Source organism: Pagrus major, chromosome 1 (genome assembly GCF_040436345.1).
Source record: "Pagrus major chromosome 1, Pma_NU_1.0".
In the NCBI taxonomy this organism is placed as follows: Eukaryota; Metazoa; Chordata; class Actinopteri; order Spariformes; family Sparidae; genus Pagrus; species Pagrus major.
The window spans coordinates 22,660,148-22,685,776 of record NC_133215.1 but is presented as its reverse complement, the minus strand read 5'-3'; the positions used below and the strand labels follow the sequence as shown (position 1 = coordinate 22,685,776).

General features: G+C 45.7%; 4 protein-coding genes across 4 annotated transcripts; 3 read left to right on the top strand and 1 right to left on the bottom strand.

The window, feature by feature from the left end:
- The first annotated feature begins 3,448 nt into the window (after positions 1 to 3,448).
- On the top strand, positions 3,449 to 4,370 carry LOC140999373 (histone H1-like). The gene has a single exon (XM_073469732.1). It carries the CDS (start codon positions 3,467 to 3,469, stop codon positions 4,064 to 4,066), a length of 600 nt encoding a protein of 199 aa, XP_073325833.1. The 5' UTR covers positions 3,449 to 3,466; the 3' UTR covers positions 4,067 to 4,370.
- A 727-nt stretch (positions 4,371 to 5,097) lies between these two features.
- On the bottom strand, positions 5,098 to 5,482 carry LOC140999525 (histone H2A-like). The gene has a single exon (XM_073469964.1). The coding sequence runs from the start codon at positions 5,479 to 5,481 to the stop codon at positions 5,098 to 5,100; it is 384 nt and encodes a 127-aa protein (XP_073326065.1). The 5' UTR covers position 5,482.
- Positions 5,483 to 5,847: 365 nt separating this feature from the next.
- On the top strand, positions 5,848 to 6,258 carry LOC140999476 (histone H3). The gene has a single exon (XM_073469889.1). The coding sequence runs from the start codon at positions 5,848 to 5,850 to the stop codon at positions 6,256 to 6,258; it is 411 nt and encodes a 136-aa protein (XP_073325990.1).
- A 16,474-nt stretch (positions 6,259 to 22,732) lies between these two features.
- On the top strand, positions 22,733 to 23,081 carry LOC140999613 (histone H4). The gene has a single exon (XM_073470108.1). It carries the CDS (start codon positions 22,733 to 22,735, stop codon positions 23,042 to 23,044), a length of 312 nt encoding a protein of 103 aa, XP_073326209.1. The 3' UTR covers positions 23,045 to 23,081.
- The last annotated feature ends 2,548 nt before the right edge of the window (positions 23,082 to 25,629 follow it).

Below are 25,629 nucleotides of genomic sequence, written 5' to 3'. Positions count from 1 at the left end.
TACTGACAAGATGCTGCAGGAAAAGGAGCAGGAGCGGGAGGAGAAAGAAAGCTCCATGAAGTCCCAGGTGGAAGAGCTCGTGAGCAAGAAGAAAAAGAAGAAGAAATGGTATAGGAGGTTCTTCCAGTGCATATGTCCATGCTTATTTACCGAGAACGACGACTAAAAACTCTCCCTGAGCTACAACTGGTTTTCTCCGGGTGCTCCGGTTAACCAACTTTAATTGAAAAAGAAATTCTTCAATTAAAAAAAAAAAGTTACATTAGTTCAGGCGTGTAAAACTGACCAATCACAAATATACAAGAACAAATGCGTGTACACACCCAGCCGTCCGAGGAGAGGGGATCTCTCTCTGAATTGCCTTTCCCGAGGTTTCTTCCTGTGTCCTTTCAAGGTTGTTCTGAGGTTCATGGGGAGTTTTTCCTCGTCTTCTTAGAGAGCTTGGGCTGGGTACCTGTTCCTGATCTGGATCTGCAAGGCCCACTGTCACACTGGTTTTCTCCGGGTGCTCCGGTTAGCCAACTTTAATCGAAGAAATAATTCTTCAATTAAAAAAAAAAAATGTTGAATTAGTTCAGGCATATAAAACTGACCAATCACAAATATACAAGAACAAATGCGTGTACACACCCAGCCGTCCGAGGAGAGGGGATCTCTCTCTGAATTGCCTTTCCCGAGGTTTCTTCCTGTGTCCTTTCAAGGTTGTTCTGAGGTTCATGGGGAGTTTTTCCTCGTCTTCTTAGAGAGCTTGGGCTGGGTACCTGTTCCTGATCTGGATCTGCAAGGCCCACTGTCACATTGGTTTTCTCCGGGTGCTCCGGTTAGCCAACTTTAATCGAAGAAATAATTCTTCAATTAAAAAAAAAAAATGTTGAATTAGTTCAGGCATATAAAACTGACCAATCACAAATATACAAGAACAAATGCGTGTACACACCCAGCCGTCCGAGGAGAGGGGATCTCTCTCTGAATTGCCTTTCCCGAGGTTTCTTCCTGTGTCCTTTCAAGGTTGTTCTGAGGTTCATGGGGAGTTTTTCCTCGTCTTCTTAGAGAGCTTGGGCTGGGTACCTGTTCCTGATCTGGATCTGCAAGGCCCACTGTCACATTGGTTTTCTCCGGGTGCTCCGGTTAACCAACTTTAATCGAAAAAATAATTCTTCAATTAAAATTTTAAAAAAAATTGAATTAGGCATATAAAACTGACCTTACTACTCACAAATATACAAGAACAAATGCGCGTACACACCCAGCAGTCCGAGGAGAGTATGAAATCAAATCAGATCAAATAAAAAATTTGCCTTTAAAAGTAATTTTTTAAAATAATGTCACGTTTGTCATTCAGCTGTTCTTCAGAATTTAAAGTTTGTTGTAAAGCTTTAACCACACACAGGTCATTTCACTGCAGAACTCGTGCTTTTACTTTGGATACTTGGATACAGCAGATTATACCTTTACTTAATTAAGAATGAATTGAATGCAGGACTTGTACTAAAGTGTTATATAGTTGTATGTATTTGTACATAAATGAAGGCTCTGTATACTTCCTCCACCACTCATCTAATACTGACTATTGAAAAATGACATGTCATCATAAAAATCAATCATTTCTTTAAGATTTCAACAGTATTTGTCCTTTGCCACTAAAATGTTGAGCTTTTAAGGCTTTCTTATGTGTGCTGGTCATGTAACCATGGCAACTACAGGAGCCACACCACCCCACAGCAGCGAAACGATAAGATAGCTAACCACTTAGAGGACTCTGAATCATACACCTTATAATACTAGTTATCAAATATCTTTAGATTTTAATCCATGTAGCTACATTTCTGTTGGTCCAAAACGCTGCATTCAGAGTCAAATGAGCAAAAATCATTTCTGTTAAATAAAATAAAACGACCCAAATGAGTTTCTTAATCGATCAGCATTGTAGGCTATATTATATGATTGAGTTATTTCATCGAAGGGCAGTAATGAAATAAGATTGTGTGAAGGCATTCAGCCAGACCTCCAACCTCATCACCCACAGCCGTAAACACAGGGACGACCGGCCCCACCGCTGTCCTCGCTGCCTCGAAGGCTTCCAAAACAGAGTGGACATGCAGCAGCACCAGGAGCACCACTGCGCCGATGGCGATGGCTCCATCTCTGAAAATGTTCAAGGCCTAAATCTGTACCAACGATTCACCTTAAATTTGTCGCATATCATCTGGACTATTTGTCCAGGGTAGAAGTACTGTTTATTATATTTTAGACACTTATCCACTGATAACAACCGGTCCAAAGTTACTGGAGAATAAATGGAATTCTTTTAAACCCCATTTAGTCTCCATTTAAATTTCATAATCAGCTCCATCAGCAGGCCTAATGCTATCTAGATTTAACATTTAGATTTAGCATTTAGATTTAACATTTAGATTTAGATTTAGCATTTAGATTTAACATTTAGATTTAGATTTAGCATTTAGATTTAACATTTAGATTTAGATTTAGCATTTAGATTTAACATTTAGATTTAGATTTAACATTTAGATTTAACATTTAACATTTAGATTTAGATTTAACATTTAGATTTAACTATTTAATATATTTCTAAGTTAACAAATACTGTTGTAAATGTGCTAAAAATTGACCACTCTTTTAAAAATTGTTTGAAGCTAAATGTGACAAAAAGTTGTTGTTATTTTCAGCGTGAGCTGCTTTACAAACGGCACCCCATATAATGCTGCCAGGGATCATTTTTGATAAACGTTTTGCAAAGCCAAATAGTTTATTTTAGCTCTGTATACTCCTCACTTCCAGCAACAGAAGAATAAAAGCTAACTGTTGTGTGACACAATGTTTCTAAAGGTTTGAATATTCACCGATGATAACTCTACGAAAGGAGTCCAGCAGAAGAAATGTTCACAGCCAGAGTGATTAGCTGACAGGAAGCCTCGGCCATCATCAGTGTGTTTGCTGCTGCCAGAATAACTTGAGTTTATTACAAAATGATCACCAACAGATGGTTGTTTTTACTTTGAGTCCCTGAACAAACACGTGGACCAGCTGGAAAACTGCTTTTGACGGAGCTCTGATGCATTTTAAAACATTTTAGGAGAGAAATGAGTGGGAAAAGTCGCTGAGCAGTGCTGGTCACGACGGTGAAAGTGTGAGGTTTGGAGGCTCCTGCAACAAAATGCAGAGAGCATCAGAGCTCTACATGACTTCAATATGAAGAGAAACAAGTCCGCTATCGGCTCCTTCACTGTCAGCCTCCAACACTTCTCCCACATTTAGTCTGGAGTCTTTTATCGATGAAGAGAAAACACAAGTGGCCCGGCATTCAGACTGCCCAGAGGAGACACGGCCTGGGTTGAGTCTCCACGGCTCTCATGGTGTGTTTAAGGACAGCCTCCTGCTCTGGATTCTCCACTCGTCCAGTCAGACTCTCGTGTTGTCGTGAGTAGGATCAGAACTTTGACACAAAATGGCAGAAGTAGCTCCAGCTCCCGCCGCCGCTCCGGCTAAAGCCGCCAAGAAGAAGGTGAGCAAGCCGAAGAAGGCTGGCCCCAGCGTCAGAGACCTCATCGTGAAGGCTGTGTCCGCATCCAAGGAGAGAAGCGGCGTGTCTCTCGCCGCTCTCAAGAAGGCTCTGGCTGCCGGAGGCTACGATGTGGACAAGAACAAGGCCCGCGTCAAGACCGCCGTCAAGGCTCTGGTGCTCAAGGGGACTCTGGTCCAGACCAAGGGGACCGGAGCGTCCGGCTCCTTCAAGATGAGCAAGAAGGTGGCTGAGCCCAAAGCCAAGAAGCCGGTTAAGAAGGCTCCTGCTAAAGCCAAGAAGCCCGCAGCCAAGAAACCCGCAGCGGCTAAGAAGCCCAAAGCTGCGGCCAAGAAGCCAGCAGCCGCCAAGAAGTCCCCGAAGAAGGCCAAGAAACCTGCGGCGGCCAAGAAACCAGCCAAGAGCCCCAAGAAGGCCACCAAGAGCCCCAAGAAAGTGGCCAAGAAGGCCCCTGCAACCAAGAAGGCTCCCGCAAAGAAGGTTGCCAAGCCCAAAGCCAAGAAGGCAGCACCCAAGAAGAAGTGAGCCGTCACTGCAACATCACACGTCCCGATTAAAGGCTCTTTTAAGAGCCACCCACACCATCCTTAAAGAGCTCAGTCCTGATCCTCTACTCTTTGTCATATCAATGAATGATCACTTAGAACACAGTAACTTTGTAATACAGACAAACGAAACAAAGGAGGGAAACAAAGGTTCCCTCATCAGGTCATCAATAACTTACAGACGAACACAATCCAACCATCCGACAGATGACTACGTGAATCTACTGCCATCATCTCTACTGCACCTTCATTTTAGATTATTGATTAAAAAAAAAAAAAGAATAATAGTACTGTTGATAATACTAATTAATAATGCTGGGGAAAAAGTAAACAAACATTAAACCAGTAAACGATTAATGTTCACAACGTTACATATAGACTATCTACATTTTTAATGTTTTACCGTTAAAGTGCATTATTTTCCTTTATATATTATTTTGAATTTGCTTTTGCTCAATTTGTTACATCTTGTTTATTTCTTATGTAATTAAGCCATTATTTTCATCTTATTCATGGTGTTTCCATATAGTCTATTTTTATTTATTTATTTATTTTTATTTTATACACTATTTACTTATTACCATTTCTGTAGCTAAAGACTTTAAAATTAGTGCACTTGAGTGGAATGACATGTTGACACTTTCTGATGGATACAGAATAAATAATGGACCTAATGATTTGACGACCCATCCCGGTTACTATGCGAGTTGTAATGTGCATTTATTTGACAGTCTATTTCATTCGAACAGCTCAATATGTTTGTATGGACCTGTTCTTGTTTTGTTACTGACATTTGTGATCAGTCAGATTTGTCTGCAACGAAATTATTTGGTATCGTTTAGCCTACTCGCGATGTTTAGTTTAGTTATTTTTTGTAAAACCCATTTACTTGAAAATTGATTAAGTTGGCCCGCTTAATTAGTGCATCACACTAGAAACACTGCTCTTTATCAGAAGTGAGTGTGTGGCTCTTAAAAGAGCCTTTGTGTTGCTGGTCTCAAGCAGGATGATTTACTTCTTGGCGGCCTTCTCGGTCTTCTTGGGCAGCAGGACAGCCTGGATGTTGGGCAGCACGCCACCCTGAGCGATGGTCACTCCACCCAGGAGCTTGTTGAGCTCCTCGTCGTTGCGGACAGCCAGCTGCAGGTGACGGGGGATGATACGAGTCTTCTTGTTGTCACGGGCAGCGTTTCCAGCCAACTCCAGGATCTCAGCGGTCAGGTACTCCAGCACAGCCGCCAGGTAGACGGGGGCGCCGGCACCCACACGCTGCGCATAGTTACCTTTACGCAGCAGCCTGTGGACACGGCCGACTGGGAACTGGAGCCCGGCACGGGAGGAGCGGGTCTTTGCCTTTGCTCTGGCTTTGCCGCCGGTTTTGCCTCTTCCGCTCATGTTTCAGGTCTTTCTAGAGTCTCGACTCACAGAAAATGTGCTGTTGACACTCACAACCCTCCTTTTATGTCCGCGGAGCGTGTGCGGGTCTCCAACAGACCAACCAGAGAAGAGGCTTTCAGCAGAGGGGCCCCTGGCTGAATTAAGGCGGTCTTTTTGAACAGGTTTCTCGCCAATAAGCAGCGGAGATTCAGGCGGGGTCGACTCCTCCAGGCGGCGCTGAGCTCCGAGAGGAGCCGCTAACCAATCAGGAGCCGGAGGTCTGAAGCAGCGTCACCGTTTCACAGCCGGTCCCACAGTTTAAGAGCAGCCAGTCTCCTCTCTTCACTACACTTTTCTCCTGTCTGTTCAGAGGAAGAAGAAGCAATGGCAAGAACCAAGCAGACCGCTCGTAAGTCCACTGGAGGCAAAGCTCCCAGGAAGCAGCTGGCCACCAAGGCTGCCCGTAAGAGCGCCCCGGCCACCGGCGGTGTGAAGAAGCCTCACCGTTACAGGCCCGGTACCGTGGCTCTGAGAGAGATCCGTCGCTACCAGAAATCCACCGAGCTGCTCATCCGCAAGCTGCCCTTCCAGCGCCTGGTCCGGGAAATCGCTCAGGACTTCAAGACCGACCTGCGCTTCCAGAGCTCCGCTGTCATGGCTCTGCAGGAGTCCAGCGAGGCTTACCTGGTCGGCCTGTTCGAGGACACCAACCTGTGCGCCATCCACGCCAAGAGGGTCACCATCATGCCCAAGGACATCCAGCTGGCCCGCCGCATCCGCGGAGAGCGCGCTTAACTTGTTTGCTGCCCCACAAACCACAACGGCTCTTTTCAGAGCCCCCTCACTTCTCCTACAGAGCTGCTTCCTTCACTGTTTCTGTGAAATCATTCTCTAGATGTTTTTTTTTCCTGATATTTTTATGAATAGAAGTGACTAATTTGTCATACATAGCACGTCGGTCAATATTTAAGTATAATCTATTTGCTCTGAAGACGCCAACCTAATATAATCATAGCATAGTGCACCCACACCAGCAGGTTGCAAAACTCGTCAGGTCAGTACAACAGCATTGTAACACAACGTAAATAACATGAGGACACATCTCAGTCTCTGAGCAGCAGCCTGACACTTCTCCTTCAGTAATCACTGCTGATCAAATACCTTTTGGGTCATTATACACAAATATGCCATTTTGTCTGGCTCCAACAAAATTCCTCTGTAAATCTGAATAAACAATCAAAGATTATTCAGATATAGTTTTCATGATATGTCTCATAACATCAAAACAATCATCCCCCCCCCCCCCCAACCTCACCCCCTTTTGTTTTAGAGTAGAGTTGTGCAAAGCATCTTCCAAGAAATGTAAAAATGGCCTGTCTCTCAGTATAATTTTTCTACTCTTACTAGCTATAACTATCATATAAACTTAAACTTATATTAAGCTTCAAGTGTTGTTTCATTACTCATGAATGGGTTTTATTCTTAATATGTGTCAAATGTTGGAAAAATAAACAAAACAACAACAACATCACTCTGATCGCCCATCGCCACATAAGAGCTCACCCAGAGTGGCCATTGGGCTCTTGGTCACCTCTCTGATGTTAAAAACTTGATACGCTCTTTCACTACCCACAGAGACTTTCATCTTGGGAGGGATGGCCACAGTGTCACAATTCCCATCTTGAACTGAAAGTGGATGTCAAAGAAACACTGCTAGAGATGTCTTTTCAGTGTTTAATGAAATATACTGTTTATACAAATACACAGTAATGCCCACAGTAAGACCATATATCCATGTAAAATAAAGAGCTCCTCACCAAAGTGACAGAGAGAAAGATAGAGAGAGAGGCAGGAATGTTAATTTCACTAGTGTTATTTCTCCGGTCAATGATAAATCATCCATTTCGGCAAAGCAATGTTTCACTAATATTACATAATAATAATAACAATAACTGTAAGCTGTAACACCTGCAAACTGTAACTTTATGGCAAGCTAAAATAACACTGTAAGTTGGACACCAAGTCTACTCTTAGCATTATTTGAAAACAAAGGCACGCACACACGCACGCGCACACACACACACACACACACACACACACACACACACACACACACACACACACACACACACACACACACACACACACACACACACACACACATTTCTCCTTCCTTCTCCGGCCCTGCACCCGCTGCTGCAATCCAACTTGTGGTGGCAATGGCAAACATATCAGTAATTTTGGCACATTTTGCTGCGTCCACTCGTAGGCTTTTTAGCCTTTTTTCTCGTACCTTCTCTGCGCACCCCTTGCGTTTTTGTGGTTTATCCATTTCCACTCACTTCTCTCCAACTCCGGTCAGCTCAAATGGCAAAATGTGATAACCTTGGTCAAGGGAGAGGGAGGGGCGGGCCGAGGAGGGCTGAGAGATTTCATTGGATTAGCCCAATGTCCTTCAAGAAAATCAACCAATGGGCCGTCGCGGTCGATAAAAATGATTTATAATATACTTTTTTGATTAAATTATGACAGCCCCGGGCCGGCCCAAAAATGTACGTCGGCCTGTCCATGCATGTATGTCAGTAACAGGGTTAACAAAACACAGATATGCATGTTGATTATGTGGGGGAAAAAAAGAAAGAGAAATTGAAAAGAGACTGAGATGGCAAGGCACATTTTTCTGAGAGGTAAGAATCTACTTCATACAAAAAGGGGCTTAAAGACTTTTCAAAAAGTACTTTGAAAATCAAACATTAAGAATGGGAAATTGCATGTTTTCGTATAATGACCTTTTTAGTACACTTGTCAATTTAACAACAAAGCTCCGCACTGAGGCACCGACTGCAGACATGTTTCTCTTTGTATCTCACAGAATCCAGTGACAGAGCATCAAATAGTCCAGATGCAACATACAAACACTGCAGGAAGACAAAGGGGGGATGAGGACGAGAGTGTGTAGTTGACGTTCACAGGCAGGAAGATGGACATTTCACTGCTATGTAGAATAAGAAAAGAGATGAGCTGCTGTGAGCACTATTCCCATCCTAAAGCACCTTAGTGAAAGGTTAAAGTGCATAATAAACATTAAGTGATATGTACAGATCTGTTGTAAGTTTAGGGAATTTTTGTTTTGTATAACCAATCAAATATAACATGTAGCCCTACGTGTATGGAGCGGTATGCATGCACTAGCCAGTTATTAATGCTTCATAGATGGTTAGAAAATTAATTGATGAAGATAATCCTTTATTGATCCTCAGAGGGCAAATTCAAGTGTAACATAAGTAAACAGCTAAAATGTTACTTCTCACATCTACATTATAGTGCAATAAAAGCATTTAATTCTTTGCTTATAGGCTTAAATGCTGATAGCATGGAATCGATTAAAGAGCCTTCAAATCAAATGTACAGCATGTGTCAAAGAGGGCTCTGATTTTTATCTAAAGTTCTCCTCTGTCTGAGGCCGTAAACACTGACTGAACATCACTATTGATAATGATTCAATTCATAGATATGTCTGCTGATCATTGATACAAAACAGGTAAAAGAGAGAGCTAATTTATCATTCTTTAAATCAAATGAATGAAATAAGATATTGTGGTTGTCAGTGTGATTTGTAGATAAAGGGCCTCTCAGTCAGGATGCAGCTTCGTGGCTGCTCCTCGGAGCTCAGCAGCAGCACAGCTTCATCACCCTGGACAGAGACAGCAGGTAGCAGCTCTGCTGGTGTCAGTTCAGCACCTCGGACAGCGACGGACACACAAAACTCCCAAGAGAAGAGGACAGGAAGCTCCACCTGCACTCACCTGAGAGAGCTGAGACACAGCTGCAGCCACACACACACACACACACACACACACACACACGCACACACACACACACACACACACATGCTGTTGTTCAGTGGGTGGCACTCATACACCAAATAATTAACCTTCATGAAACACCACAGAGGAGGAATAGGCCCTGCCTCTGTTTTCAATTACGTCCTCAGATAAGATTTAAATATCCGGGACGCAGGGGTTGGAAGTTATTGTTATCATTACAGACAACAAAGAAAAGGCCACACTCTTCCGTAACCATCTCGAAAATATCCACTCATGCCCCAATGACACTCACTTTGATAACACATGGAAAGACCTGGTGGACAAGGAAATCACAAAACACAAATCATCACAGACAAATGGAATCGACCCCCCCACAGAGCACCACCCCCTCACAAGGCCTGTCACCACCAAATAAATACAACTGCACCTAAAAAAGATGAAAAATAAAGCACCGGGAGAAGACACCATCCACACCATACTTATCAAACAAGCACCAGTCACCTACCTTCAGCACCTTGGACAGCTCTACACCACATGCCTCACCACTGGCCACTTCCCTTCACCCTGGAAGACCGCACTTGTCACCATGATCCACAAACCCGGCAAAGACCCCCACAACGTCACCAGCTACCGCCCCATTAGCCTCCTCAGCCACATCGGAAAACTTTTTGAAAGAATCATCACCTCCCGACTCAGTAATCACATCGAATCAATAGGTCTCATCGGTATCCATCAAGCAGGTTTCAGAAAAGGCAGAGCAACAACAGACAACATCCTCCGTTTATCCGAAGACATCTACAGAAACTTCAATAAGAAACAAATCACCCTAGCAATATTCTTCGACATTGAAAAAGCATTTGATAAAGTATGGCATAACGGTCTCATATACAGATTACTGGACACCAACCTCAAACTCCCCAAACCCACCCAATCCATCATCTCCAGCTTCCTCAACAACCGTCACATCAAGGTCAAAGTCAACTCAGCCATCTCAACACCATTCACCCCCCAAGCAGGAGTACCACAAGGCGCAGTTCTCAGTCCACTTCTATTTCTCATCTATACCTCAGACATCTACTACCCCCCAGCCACCATAGCCAAAGTTTCTCAGTTTGCCGACGATCTTTGCTACTGGTCCAGCTCAAAATCTCCACAACTAGCAGCTAATAAACTCCAACATTGCATAACAGAAATAGAAACCTGGTCAAGCATGTGGCGTATCAAACTCAACCCCGTCAAAACCCAATGTGTCATCTTCACCAAAAATCAACACCTACAGCGCAATAACATTAATCTCTCATTATTCAATCAACAAATCAGCATCAGCAACGAAGCAACCTTCCTTTGGAGTAACCTTTCAAAGCAACATGACCTGGACCAAATTCATCACAAAACTGGAACAAAAAGGAAACATCAGACTGAACCATCTCAAAGCCCTCTGTGGAAAACATGGCGCATCACCCTCAACAATAATCAAAGTCTATCTAGCCTACATCCGACCCCTGTTCGAATACTCCGTCCCCGCCTGGATCACCCTCACCGACAACCAGATACAACGTCTCCAAGTAATACAAAATAAAGCACTAAAACTGGCTCACCGTCTCCCAAACTATATCAGCAACCACTACATTCACAGAATAACTGGCATCCAGACCATCAGACAGAGGCACCAAGCAATAGCCCGAAGATATTTAAGTACAGCAATAAACAACCCTGCCCTCCAGAGAACCATCCAAGAAGCCAAACAAATTGTCAACACCCCCCTGTCATTCATCCTCCAGCTGAAGCCCCCCCTCCCCATCCCCTGATCCCCCCTCTTCTATGGCCAAGTAACTCAACACAAAAACACACAACACAGACCACCAAACACTCACACGGATACATGAACATATGAATAGAACACAAATAGATCACTTAAGACACAAATACACACAAGCCTGCACTAAATACACATGAGCACTTTATTTTATTTTGTTTATTTTCTTTTATTCTCTCTGTCTCTCTCGCTCTCGCTCTCTCTCCTGCTCTCTCTCTCTCTCTCTCTCTCCTGTTCTCTCTCTCTCTCTCTCTCTCTCTCTCTCTCTCTCTCTCTCTCTCTCTCTCTCTCCTGCCTTGGTTCACTTACGTCCTCCTTCCTCCAGAGTCCTGCTCCTCCCACCTCTTGCCGCTCACCAAGCTCCACCCACAACAATGGGTAGAAAAGGGCGGACGCCCTGAGCTGCCCCACCAGGCTCAAGAACTCTCGCTCGCTCGCTTGGAAGTTATTGAGAAATGTGGTTGGTTGCTGGGTGGTTCTGCTGATGATTCTGTGTATTCGGTTGATGGGGATGCCTTGGTTTCCCAGTTGTTCTTTGACTCGTGTTTCCCTGACGTTGATGTCGATGCCTTTGATGACCAGGAGTTTCACAGAGGAGTCAGAAGGAGGGGTGGAACCTTGTTTTCGTGCTAGTCTGCAAGTGAAGTGTGCACCGTTGAATGCTCCCTCCGGCCATGGTGTGAGAAGGTTGTTCAGGGAGGGGATGTCCTTAGGGAAGATGAGGAGGTTACCGTTTCTCATATGAACCAGTTTATGGAGTTGGGTTTGTGTTTTTGGATTTCTTTGACAATGGCTTGATTGGTTGTGAAGGAGCTGTCCGGGGTTCTGTAATTTTCCATGACCACTGGTGTGACGTGTTGGTTTTCTGTTGATTCCCTTCTTGCTCTTTTTCTTGAGAGGGTGTTAATAGTTGGGTATTTATGCATGTTTGTGCTGACAATGTCGGAGTAGGTGGCAGAAAACTGGGGGAGGGGGGTATGTGGGTCCTGCGCTTAAGAGGGGTATTTATACAGTGAGACACAATGGAAGTGAAGTGTGAGTTTCAAGTGCTTAGTGACACCAATGAGATTTTAAAAAGAGAGAGAAAGTGCCTTGGTCATCACTAGCGCCTCTACCTTGATTTATATAGGTCCGTGGATGAGAGCAGTCAGGCTCTGCTGGCGATGGCTCATGGAGGAATGCAGTGCTGCGTCTGTCGTCGGAGGTATCTGGCTCTGTGCGAGACTGGCTGTCCGTCTGTTAATCAACTGACGTCTGTCTCAACTGACTGTCAGATATGAATGTCTGAATTCTCAAAATTCACCTGACAAACCCTGACCAAGCTGCCGGCCTTCTCCACGAGGGTTTCTACATGGATCTGATTCAGTACAGAGTGGAGAAGGCCCGGCCCCCACCTACCATCCGCCAGTGCTACAAATGCCAACAGTTTAACCACATATCCACAAATTGCAAAAACCCTGTTGTATGCCTGAGATGCGGCGAAAACCACCACCACAAAACCTGCAATAAAGACAAACGTGAAGCCAAGTGCGTCAACTGTGCTGGTGAACATTCTGCTGCCTCCAAGAACTGCCCCATCTACCTGTCATACATGACTCCTCCCTCCCGAAAGCCACCACCCCCTGCAAAACCCCCAACCACCAACCCCACCAGCCTGCCACCCAATAAAAACACCCAACTCACCCACCTCCGCGACGACCTCAGGAAGCTGGCCATGGACGACACCAGCATCGAAGAAGTCATCAAAAGCATTAGAAAACACACAAACTACATTTCATGAAAATCCTTACCCCAAACCACACATAACACACCTGCCTTTTTGCCTTCTGTCTGTTAAATTTTTTTCATAATGGCCATCAGTACTTTTCTCCATACAAACATCAGAGGGATAAGAGGAAAGAAAGAGGAATTAATCCAACTGCTAAATGAAAAGAATATCTCTGCAGCATCAATAAATGAAACATTTTTAACAAACAAATCACGCATCAAAATCCCCGGATACAACATCATCAGGAAAGAAAGACAGTCTAGACAAGGAGGAGGAGTAGCAACTTTAATCAGGAAAAACATCGAATACAGTGAAATGGATTATGGTCTCTCATCACAACAACTCAACAGAAATGAATATGTCACAATAACAATGAAAAATCACCTGCACCATCTCATCACAATCATCAGTATCTACTGCCCCCCTGGAACAAGACCTTCAGCAGAACTGTTTCAAGCCACCACCACCTCTGACCACACCCTCATCATGCGAGACTTCAATGCAAAACACACCGACTTCTACTGCAATATAACAAACACAAATGGAAATGCACTCAAACAGATTCTAAACAACACCAACTTATCAGTAATCAACACCAACGAACCCACCTACATCTCCCCTGCAACAGGCAACTCGGACATCCAGGACCTGATTCTCTGCACCCCCGACCTGGCCTCAAAACTTCTCCAGTTTCCACCACAAACCATCTCAGCAGTGACCACCTACCTGTCCTCATCACTTTCTCCTTCCACCTACAAGCCACCCCAAACAATAAATACAACTACAGAAAAGCAGACTGGGAAATCTACAGAAAACACATCGAAGGAAAACTAAAACACACCCCCATCAATCCCAACACCACCCCCGACGATCTGGACCACCAAGCAATCCTGCTAAGTCAAATACTCACCCAAGCCAGAGAGGAAACGATACCCAAAAACACCAACAAAACTCCAACACAGTCACTCCCCCACCACATCCTCCAACTCATCAAACAGAAGAGAAAACTACGATGAAATTACATCCGGTCCCGATCACCTCAAACCAAAAGAGAAATAAACAGACTCCAAACCACTAGCAAATTACAACTCAGCCTCCACAAACAAAACACCTGGAAAACCTTTTACAAGAAACTGGACCACGACACAAACCCCCGAACCTTCTGGCAGAAAATCAAGAGCATAAACGGAGATCCACAAACCAACACCACCCCCCCACTCAAATCCTCTGGCACAATCATTACAGACAACAAAGAAAAGGCCACACTCTTCCGTGACCATCTCGAAAATATCCACTCATGCCCCAACGACACTCTGTGAAGAATGGACTTTGCAGCCCACGTCCACACAGGATGGTGGCGACAAGACAAACTGAGGTTTGGTGGTGATGAGGTGAAAAACGCAGCAATGGCAAACGTGGATGAGGGTGAAAAGTGCAGATTTATTTACAGTGCAAAACAAAAAAAAATAGGTGTTCCAGTCCAATGGCAACAAAAGAAAACTTCAAAAACAAAACAAACAAACAAACAAAAAAACATGAACCCACCGGTTCCTCAACGTTAAAGGCACTGACTCAATTCTCTCTCTCTCAATACAACCTCTCGGCAAGTTGCTCTCTCCAGACTCCCACACCCTGAGGCAGAAAACCCTGGGTTTAAATAGCCCTTCAGTTCCTCTAATTGGAAGAAACCAACGTGACAAGGTATTTTGTAGGTACAGACATTCAATGGATATTTTACCCATCACCCACAGCTGTTCCAATACTAATAATAATAATATTAATATATTAATTATTATTATTATTATTATTAATGAATATGATTAAATAATATTTACATCTCTTTATAGTTAAACATTTTGTAATGTACCCATAGCTTCCCCCACTCAAAGCAACCCTTTCCCCTGTCCCAAACCGGGAATAAATTCGTCATCGTCGGGGGACTCGTGTTCCTTGGGGAAGCAAAGTGATGCGGGACCAGGAAGTGAAAGTGAAAGTTATCAATGTACTGTTGGTGTTTGCGTGCATGATGTATGGACAAACGGAATGAAATGAGTTATGGAGCCGAATCGACGGGTACCGCGTCGTCCGCTCTGATGTTGGCAGAAGTTTGGTGAGTAACTGAAAGATGTGTAAAGTAGTGATTGCGCATGAATGAATTACGCCGCGGTTGCCGGCGCCGCGTGTAATTACAAATGCCCGAAGCTCCGTGTGTGTATGCGTGTAAGTGTGTGTGTGCGTGCGTGCATGTAATAAACAGTAGTCCATTTAAATGGTGCAGAAAATGTCAGGCGAGTTGGGGGAAAAGAGGGCTAACTTTTCACACTTCCCTCCTCCTCTGGAGGCTCGCCACTGGGGTGGCGAGACAGAAAATCCGCCACCATGTTCTGCTTTCCCGCTCTATACTGCACCTCAAATCTGAAGGGCTGCAGAGCCAAAAACCAACGGGTAATGCGAGCATTAGTGTCCTTCATTTTGCCCAGCCATTTCAAGGCTCGGTGGTCCGTCTCCAGAACAAAGTCTCTACCTAAAAGGTAGTACCTGAAAGTGTCCAGTGCCCACTTTACGGCCAGGCACTCCAGCTCGACGGCGGAATACCGGGTCTCCCGGGGAAACAGCTTGCGGCTTATGTAAGCCACTGGTCGTTGCTGCTCTCCCTCACCCTGGAGTAGTACTGCTCCCAGACCAACTCCAGAAGCATCAGTCTGTACAGTCCAGGGCTGGGTAAAGTCCGGGCTCTGCAGCACAGGGCCGTTGCACAGAGCCTCCTTTAAATCCATGAAAGCTTTCTCATGCTGCTCCTCCCACCTGACCTTCACCGTACCAGACTTTCTGGTCAGGTCAGTGAGGGGTGCTGCTCTGCTCGCAAAGTTTGGCACAAACCGCCTGTACCACCCCGCAAGCCCCAAGAAGGACCGAATATCCTTCTTGGTCTGGGGCTGCAGGCAGTCCCGGATAGCCTCAATTTTGTCTTTCTGGGGTCTGATTACACCACGTCCTAGGATATGTCCCAGGTACCGCACTTCCTGCTGGGCCAAAGCGCATTTCTTGGGCTGGGCAGTCAGTCCTGCCTGATGTATGCGCCGTAGCACCTCAGCAAGATGCCCAAGGTGCTCGTCCCAGGTGGCACTGAAGATTACTATGTCGTCCAGGTATGCGCCTGCGAAAGCACCAGTCCCATCCAGCACACGATCCATCAACCGCTGGAAGGTGGCTGGCGCTCCCTGCAGGCCAAACGGCATAACTTTAAACTGGAACAGTCCCTGGGGCGTCCTGAAGGCTGTGTAGGGCCTGGCCTCCTTAGCCATTGGCACCTGCCAGTAGCCCTTACACAGGTCCAAAGTGGAAATGAAGTGCGCCTTTCCAAGGCGCTCGATTAGATCTTCCAGCCTAGGCATGGGATATGCATCAAAGTGTGATTGAGCATTTACCTGGCGGAAGTCAATGCAGAAACGCATGCCGCCATCCTTCTTTGGAACAAGGACCACAGGGCTGCTCCAGGCGCTCTCTGACCTCTCAATCACGCCAAGTCTTTGCATCACCTGCAGCTCCTCCTGGAGGGCAGGCAACATTCGCTCCGGAACTCTGTACATCCGCTGCCGGAGTGGTGTGGTGTCTTTCAGCAGGACGTTGTGCTCGGCCATGGAGGTGGCTCCGGGCTGGTCACTGAACAGGCCGTCAGGGATGACAGCTCGCAACTCCTGCTGCTGTTGTGGGGTGAGATGTGTGATGTCGATCTCTCCTGCTGGATGGTCGGTAGGGAAGAACTGCTCCGGAGTGTCTTCCTCCTCCTTCACTGCTTGTACCAGCAGCTGTTGACTCAGTGGCACCTCTCTCTCGTGCCACTCTTTCAGCAGGTTAATGTGAAATACCTGCCGCTGCTTTCTCCTCTCTGGCATTTCCAGCTCGTAGGTGGTGGGCCCCAGCTTCCTGCTGATGCTGTAAGGTCCCTGCCACTTGGCCAACAGCTTGTTCTCCTCCGTAGGCAGGAGTAGAAGAACTTTCTGGCCTGGCTGGAAGGTTCGCTGCCTTGCTCTCTGGTCATACCAGCTGGTCTGGGTCTTTTGTGCCTGCTGAAGGTTGTCCTTTACCAGGTTGGTCATCTCTTCCATCTTCTCCCTCATGGTGATGACATAGGTGAGGATGTTGGTGGTGGTGGGCTTTGGTGACTCCCAGGCATCTCTGAGGAGATCCAGAGGGCCTCTCACCTGTCTGCCAAACAGGAGTTCGAATGGTGAGAACCCTGTTGAGGCTTGGGGAACCTCCCGGTAGGCGAACATGAGGTAGGGGAGCCAGCGGTCCCAGTCTTTGCCGTTGGCAGCCACAAACCTCCTCAGCATGCCCTTCAGTGTCTGGTTATATCTTTCTACCAGTCCGTCAGTCTGGGGGTGGTAAGGAGTGGTCCTAATACCCTTAATCCCCAACAACCCATACACCTGCTTCATGGTGTTTGACAGAAACGCTGTTCCCTGATCAGTTAGAATCTCCTGGGGAATCCCTACCCTGGAGAATAACTGCAAAAGTACGGGGGCAATGGTTCTAGCCGTGACCTTTCGGAGGGGAAAAGCTTCAGGGTAGCGGGTGGCGTAATCACAAATTACCAGTATATATTTGTAGCCTGCCTGTGTGCACTCTAGGGGGCCAACAATGTCCATCCCTATCCTAGTGAATGGCACATCAATAACTGGGAGAGGCTGTAGTGGAAAAGGCTTGACTTTGTGTTTGCTTGTGAGTTGACATGTGGGGCAGGTTTTGCAGTGTCGGTGTACATCAGTATACATGCTCGGCCAGAAGAATTTGCCAGCTATTCTCTGGAGTGTTTTTACACTACCCAAATGCCCTGCCCAGGGAATGTCATGACCTAAGCTCAGGATCTTTGGTCTTAGGCTACAGGGAACTACTAGCTGCTCAGTGCTGCTCCCTTCAGGCTGGTGATATAGCAGGCCCTGTTGCACAAAGTAGAATTCTCCTGAAAGAGCTTTTGCCTGACCTGTGCTCACCCCTTCAACCTCTGTAGCCTTACTGAAGAGTTCTTTTAGGGACTCATCTTGCCTCTGCAGCTCTTTTAAATCATGGGGAATTTCCCAGATATCTTCCCTCACAACGGGCAGAGGTTCTGGCTCTGAGTCCGCCATAACTCGAACTGTGCCCAACAGCTTTTCTCGTCTGCGCTGCTGACGGGTCTTTACAGCCTTACATTTCTCCTGAGAACTGATCTCCTCTTGGCTGTATGGCATCATCTCTAACAGCCTCTGGGTCTCTGTCTTTGTCTGAGACCTGGTAGCAACCATACTCACTGGCAGAGTAGACTGCACCAGTTCTGGCAGTATGAGCACATCCTGACCCAAGACAACTGGATGGCTCAACCCTCTGACAATGCCCGCTTTAAGCTTGTATGTCTGCTCTTGTACCTCAAGACAAATCTCAGCTATAGGGTACTCATGCTCATCTCCGTTGACACAGCACACTCTGAGGCGTTCCCCTGTCAGCGTTTCGGGCTGATCCACCAGGTGGGGTTGCACGAGAGTCTGGGTGCTGCCAGTGTCAAGAAGAGCCCTTGCTGGCCTGCCGTTCACTGTTACCTCTATGGTCTGTACCTTGCCGACATATGAGGGTTCTTTTCTAGTCCCAGGACCTGAGCACATGTTAGCACTTCTTGCTCTCTTAACTGGGCATTCTCTGATGAGGTGTCCTGGCTTACCACAAAAGTGACAAACAAAGCTGTCTTTGCTCATGGGGGTTCTGGTTATAGGTGGGCTTGTAGGTCTGGCGTGAGGGTTGTGCTGTGGTGGGTAATATCTGGTGCTTGGACCCCTGCTCTGCTCGCTATACCTAGGACCAACTCCACTCCCATACCCCACAGACTTACCCTTAATCATCGGTCTGCTGGAGCCTTGCTGGCGGAAGTCTTTTGTTCCACGGCGAGCAGCCATGAAAGAGTCAACAAGTTCTGCGGCGTTGTGTCCAGTCTGTGGGTCATGCTCCTTGACCCACACCCTCACCTCTGGAGACAGCGAGTGCAGGAACTGCTCCAAAATGAGGAGCTCCCCAATCTCCTCAACGGTCTTTTCGGCTGGCCTAATCCACTTGTGGTATAAGTCCTTCAGCCTGTTGTAGAACTCCCTCGGCGTCTCCCCCGGTTGCAGGTTTGGTTCTCGAAACCTTTGCCGGTACACCTCTGCACTTATCTCATACTTTGCTAGTATGGCATCTTTCACCTTGCTGTACTCCACTGCGTCGTACGGATCCATGGCTACATACGCAGCCCGTGCCCTACCGGTCAGATATGGCACAAGGAAAATAGCCCAGTCAGCTTGGGGCCACCTGTAGGCTGTAGCCAGTCGCTCAAAGGTGGTCAGATACTGCTCCACATCGTCCCCTTCCTCCAGCCTTGGCACGGCTGCTCTGGTCCACGTCGCTGGAGACGCCACCACTGGTGGTGCAGCAGGCAGCTGCGGATCTGCGGGTGGAGCTGCAGGCATCCACAGGGCTGCTGGCGGCGCTGCTGGTGCCTGTAGGGCTGCTGGCGGCGCTGCTGGTGGTTGCACTCCACCTCCGACACCTCTCTGCTCCAGCTCATCTCGAAAGCTGTTGAGCTGCACTTGCACATTTCGCCACCTCTGCTCCTGCTTGAATGACTCACGTTCCTGGGTCTGCAGGGACTGCTGTATGATGTTATACAGATCTGCGAGGTCTAGTGTCCCACCAGTGTCAACCCCTGGCTCCCCTCCTCGGGCTCCTTCTTCCTCCTGCTCCTGCAGGTCCTCCTGGGCCAGCTGTCCGTACGACATCGCTTGCCGTACTTCTCCCTGTCTTCCTGGCCTCTTTCTCAGTGTCCTTGAGGGCGCCACGATCCCACTTCTGACACCAACTGTGAAGAATGGACTTTGCAGCCCACGTCCACACAGGATGGTGGCGACAAGACACACTGAGGTTTGGTGGTGATGAGGTGAAAAACGCAGCAATGGCAAACGTGGATGAGGGTGAAAAGTGCAGATTTATTTACAGTGCAAAACAAAAAAAATAGGTGTTCCAGTCCAATGGCAACAAAAGAAAACTTCAAAAACAAAACAAACAAACAAACAAAAAAACATGAACCCACCGGTTCCTCAACGTTAAAGGCACTGACTCAATTCTCTCTCTCTCAATACAACCTCTCGGCAAGTTGCTCTCTCCAGACTCCCACACCCTGAGGCAGAAAACCCTGGGTTTAAATAGCCCTTCAGTTCCTCTACTTGGAAGAAACCAACGTGACAAGGTATTTTGTAGGTACAGACATTCAATGGATATTTTACCCATCACCCACAGCTGTTCCAATACTAATAATAATAATATTAATATATTAATTATTATTATTATTATTATTAATGAATATGATTAAATAATATTTACATCTCTTTATAGTTAAACATTTTGTAATGTACCCATAGCTTCCCCCACTCAAAGCAACCCTTTCCCCTGTCCCAAACCGGGAATAAATTCGTCATCGTCGGGGGACTCGTGTTCCTTGGGGAAGCAAAGTGATGCGGGACCAGGAAGTGAAAGTGAAAGTTATCAATGTACTGTTGGTGTTTGCGTGCATGATGTATGGACAAACGGAATGAAATGAGTTATGGAGCCGAATCGACGGGTACCGCGTCGTCCGCTATGATGTTGGCAGAAGTTTGGTGAGTAACTGAAAGATGTGTAAAATAGTGATTGCGCATGAATGAATTACGCCGCGGTTGCCGGCGCCGCGTGTAATTACAAATGCCCGAAGCTCCGTGTGTGTATGCGTGTAAGTGTGTGTGTGCGTGCGTGCATGTAATAAACAGTAGTCCATTTAAATGGTGCAGAAAATGTCAGGCGAGTTGGGGGAAAAGAGGGCTAACTTTTCACACACTCACTTTGACAACACATGGAAAGACCTGGTGGACAAGGAAATCACAAAACACAAATCATCACAGACAAATAGAATCGACCCCCCCACAGAGCACCACCCCCTCACAAGGCCTGTCACCACCAAATAAATACAACTGCACCTAAAAAAGATGAAAAATAAAGCACCGGGAGAAGACACCATCCACACCATACTTATCAAACAAGCACCAGTCACCTACCTCCAGCACCTTGGGCAGCTCTACACCACATGCCTCACCACTGGCCACTTCCCTTCACCCTGGAAGACTGCACTCGTCACCATGATCCACAAACCCGGCAAAGACCCACAACGTCACCAGCTACCGCCCCATTAGCCTCCTCAGCCACATCGGAAAACTTTTTGAAAGAATCATCACCCCCCGACTCAGTAATCACATCGAATCAATAGGTCTCATCGGTATCCATCAAGCAGGTTTCAGAAAAGGCAGAGCAACAACAGACAACATCCTCCGTTTATCCGAAGACATCTACAGAAACTTCAATAAGAAACAAATCACCCTAGCAATATTCTTCGACATTGAAAAAGCATTTGATAAAGTATGGCATAACGGTCTCATATACAGATTACTGGACACCAACCTCAAACTCCCCAAACCCACCCAATCCATCATCTCCAGCTTCCTCAACAACTGCTACATCAAGGTCAAAGTCAACTCAGCCATCTCAACACCATTCACCCCCCAAGCAGGAGTACCACAAGGCGCAGTTCTCAGTCCACTTCTATTTCTCATCTATACCTCAGACATCTACTACCCCGCAGCCACCATAGCCAAAGTTTCACAGTTTGCCGACGATCTCTGCTACTGGTCCAGCTCAAAATCTCCACAACTAGCAGCTAATAAACTCCAACATTGCATAACAGAAATAGAAACCTGGTCAAGCATGTGGCACATCAAACTCAACCCCGTCAAAACCCAATGTGTCATCTTCACCAAAAATCAACACCTACAGCGCAACAACATTAATCTCTCATTATTCAATCAACAAATCAGCATCAGCAACGAAGCAACCTTCCTCGGAGTAACCTTTCAAAGCAACATGACCTGGACCAAATTCATCACAAAACTGGAACAAAAAGGAAACATCAGACTGAACCATCTCAAAGCCCTCTGTGGAAAGCATGGCGCATCACCCTCAACAATAATCAAAGTCTATCTAGCCTACATCCGACCCCTGTTTGAATACTCCGTCCCCGCTTGGATCACCCTCACCGACAACCAGATACAACGTCTCCAAGTAATACAAAATAAAGCACTAAAACTGGCTCACCGTCTCCCAAACTATATCAGCAATCACTACATTCACAGAATAACCGGCATCCAGACCATCAGACAGAGACACCAAGCAATAGCCCGAAGATATTTAAGTACAGCAATAAACAACCCTGCCCTCCAGAGAACCATCCAAGAAGCCAAACAAATTGTCAACACCCCCCTGTCATTCATCCTCCAGCTGAAGCCCCCCCTCCCCATCCCCTGATCCCCCCTCTTCTATGGCCAAGTAACTCAACACAAAAACACACAACACAGACCACCAAACACTCACACGGACACATGAACATATGAATAGAACACAAATAGATCACTTAAGACACAAATACACACAAGCCTGCACTAAATACACATGAGCACTTTATTTTATTTTGTTTATTTTCTTTTATTCTCTCTGTCTCTCTCGCTCTCGCTCTCTCTCCTGCTCTCTCTCTCTCTCTCTCTCTCTCTCTCTCTCTCCCCTGCCTTGGTTCACTTACGTCCTCCTTCCTCCAGAGTCCTGCTCCTCCCACCTCTTGCCGCTCACCAAGCTCCACCCACTACAATGGGTAGAAAAGGGCGGACGCCCTGAGCTGCCCCACCAGGCTCAAGAACTCTCGCTCGCTCGCTCGCTCGCTCGCTCTCGACTCGACTTGGGAAATTTTCAGTATCTTTACTCTGACCAGCGACAATGAGCGGAAGAGGCAAAGGAGGTAAAGGACTCGGTAAAGGAGGCGCCAAGCGTCACCGTAAAGTCCTCCGTGATAACATCCAGGGAATCACCAAGCCCGCTATCCGCCGTCTGGCTCGCCGCGGTGGAGTCAAGCGTATCTCCGGTCTGATCTACGAGGAGACCCGCGGTGTGCTCAAGGTTTTCCTGGAGAACGTCATCCGTGATGCCGTCACCTACACCGAGCACGCCAAGAGAAAGACCGTGACCGCCATGGATGTGGTGTATGCGCTGAAGAGGCAGGGACGCACCCTGTACGGCTTCGGAGGTTAAACCGATAATTCATCAGATCTACAACAACAAAGGTCCTTTTAAGGGCCACACACTTTCTTTATTTAAAGAGCTGATTTCCAAATTTTGTACGAGAGAGAAACTCAATGCTTGCTCAATATTTTAGCCTACTTCACAACTTCTACATCAACTTTCACCTACCGGTTATTTAAAAATAGGTGCGATGTTTTACTTTTACTAGGCCTACTCCTGAGTTGCAGAAAAAAGGCAGAGGATCTACCGTTTTGATCCTCCTCCTGTTGCACTGTTGTTGAGGTGAAACGCCTTCAAGAAACTAAAAACATGTCCAGTTACCCAATTTTTGTAAATGTGAAAACCGGTCCAATATTTTCTCATATCTATTTCTGATGTGTGTGTGTATATATATATTTTAAATTAACACATAATTGAGTGTCTTTGTGTCTTAATGTTTAACTGTTTTACACCTGTAGCCTAGTTGATCTTTAATCTGTTTTACTTAAATGAATTCATTAGTGCATCTTACTCTGCATTCTTGAATTTGTCTAATTCTTTGCTTTCATATTTTAAGTTCTATTTAATTCTGTATTTTAGTATTTCCCATGATTTAGTGTCAGATTTAACTAGAATGTTCAATTGGATCAGTTTATATATTTTACATTCAGTCATCAAATCGTTATCTTTCTAATTACTGTGTATTGTTTTAACCAACAAACAGTCAGAAAAAATCAATTCAAAACTTTATAATTGGAGGACATATATTTGTGGAATTTTGAATCAAACCTAGTAAACTCGCTTCCAAAGGGGCAAATGACTCAACAAACATCAATTTGCTTTGCATCTTTCGATAGTTTAACCTCAGGACTCAGTTTGAACAATTTCTTGAGTTATTGTATTGAAATCTCTACATAAAATAAAACCAGAACCTATCATAGTTCATTCTTCAAGTCTTTTTAATAATTGACACTTCTTACATTTATCTGGAGCAGTATGAAGCATAATAATGATATTTTTCACTGTGATAAAAAACAATCCAGTAAAAGAAGTCTGCCAGGGATGATATCTCTTAAAATATGCCAACACCATCAGCCTTAGTATTGCCTATGGAAATTACACTTTTTGCACAATCACTGAGATGTACATGATGTCGAAGTCCTTCTCAAACAGATATTTTATTTTTTCTTTCCTGAAATTACGGAACTGGATTCCACAAGTGTTCCAGGTGCCGACTTTTAGGGAATATTGTGTGTCAGCATCTCTGCTGTCGGAGATGCTGAACTGATATCAACAGAGCTGCTAACAGCTGTCTCTATCCAGTAGTCGACTTTTTCTTGTGTAAATATACCAGACTGTGAACCTATACATTCTAGGAGGCCATTTTTAAAGTGAGACAGTGCAGGTGCATAGGGTCAAATACTGAACTATGTCACCATGAAACTTCCCCAGCTGATCACCTGCATAAAGAAATTTACCTTATAAACCATAATTTTGTCACAGTTGTTTGAGAAGAAACTGGTCCGTGTTTTCTTTAGATATCTGCTAGTTTTTACTTTCTTGTGAACAAAAAAACAAACAAAATAAATATTTATGTATTTATCTGTCAAGGTAAAATAAAGGGAGCTGATAACTGAAGGATTCACAGGAAGCTGTTGTCACTTCAAAGTAACAGGCCCTGCCTGGAGGCCGGACGTGTATATTAGAGAAACTGTTGACTCGGTTTGGAGTAACAACAGTCTCAATTATGGCTGCTGGTGTGTCTGTTTGACCCAGCTGGAGGCGATGAAGGTCCAGTAGAGGTCCTCAGGTCACCCAGAGACCCTCTCCACCTCTGCTCAGCTGATGTCGATCTGATGTCATCACCATGGTGTCATCCGAACTCTCGATTGTGACCTTTGGAAGCCAACTATTACAAGCTTTGAGGCAACGTCTCCTTAAAGAACATCTCCAACTTTTCTGCTGTTGCAGAAGTGAAATATCTGGTGATGGAAGGTGAAGGAGGTCTCAACGAGGTTTAGTCATTTCAAGGGTGGTTCAATCTATCATATCCACAGTGCAGTAAGGCCTCGGTCCAGTTTGGTCACACATGCATCAGCAGACCAGAAGGACTTGAGTGGGGTTTAGGACAGTGTGGACAGAGAGGACAGCAGAGGAGGACTACATGAATATCACATGTGTTAGCAGGCTCAGAGGATGGCAGCTTCAGTGGCTGCAAAAGAACAGGTTGTGGCAAACAGCTCCATGATGGCGTCCACGCTGACCCGACTGCAGACACAGTCAGGCTGTGGAGGAGGAAGTGCTGGAGGACTCAGGGGAGACTCTGCCCTCTGTCCCGCAGAGGTTACTGAGGTAGTGCACAGTGGCAAGGTGCCTTACAACCACTCCCATGTAGCAACCACCTATAGAAACCACCTGAACACTGTCACACACCAGTGCTGTTTCTTTTAAACCCTGACCTGACCTAACCTGTTTTTTATGACCTTTACTGAACCTCTTACTTAAACCTTAATATTTAATTATTATTTTAATATGTTTGTATTCTTCTATCTATCAATCTGCAACACAGTCTGTCATTAGATCTTCAGCTTAGCTGAGCTTAATCAAATGTAACT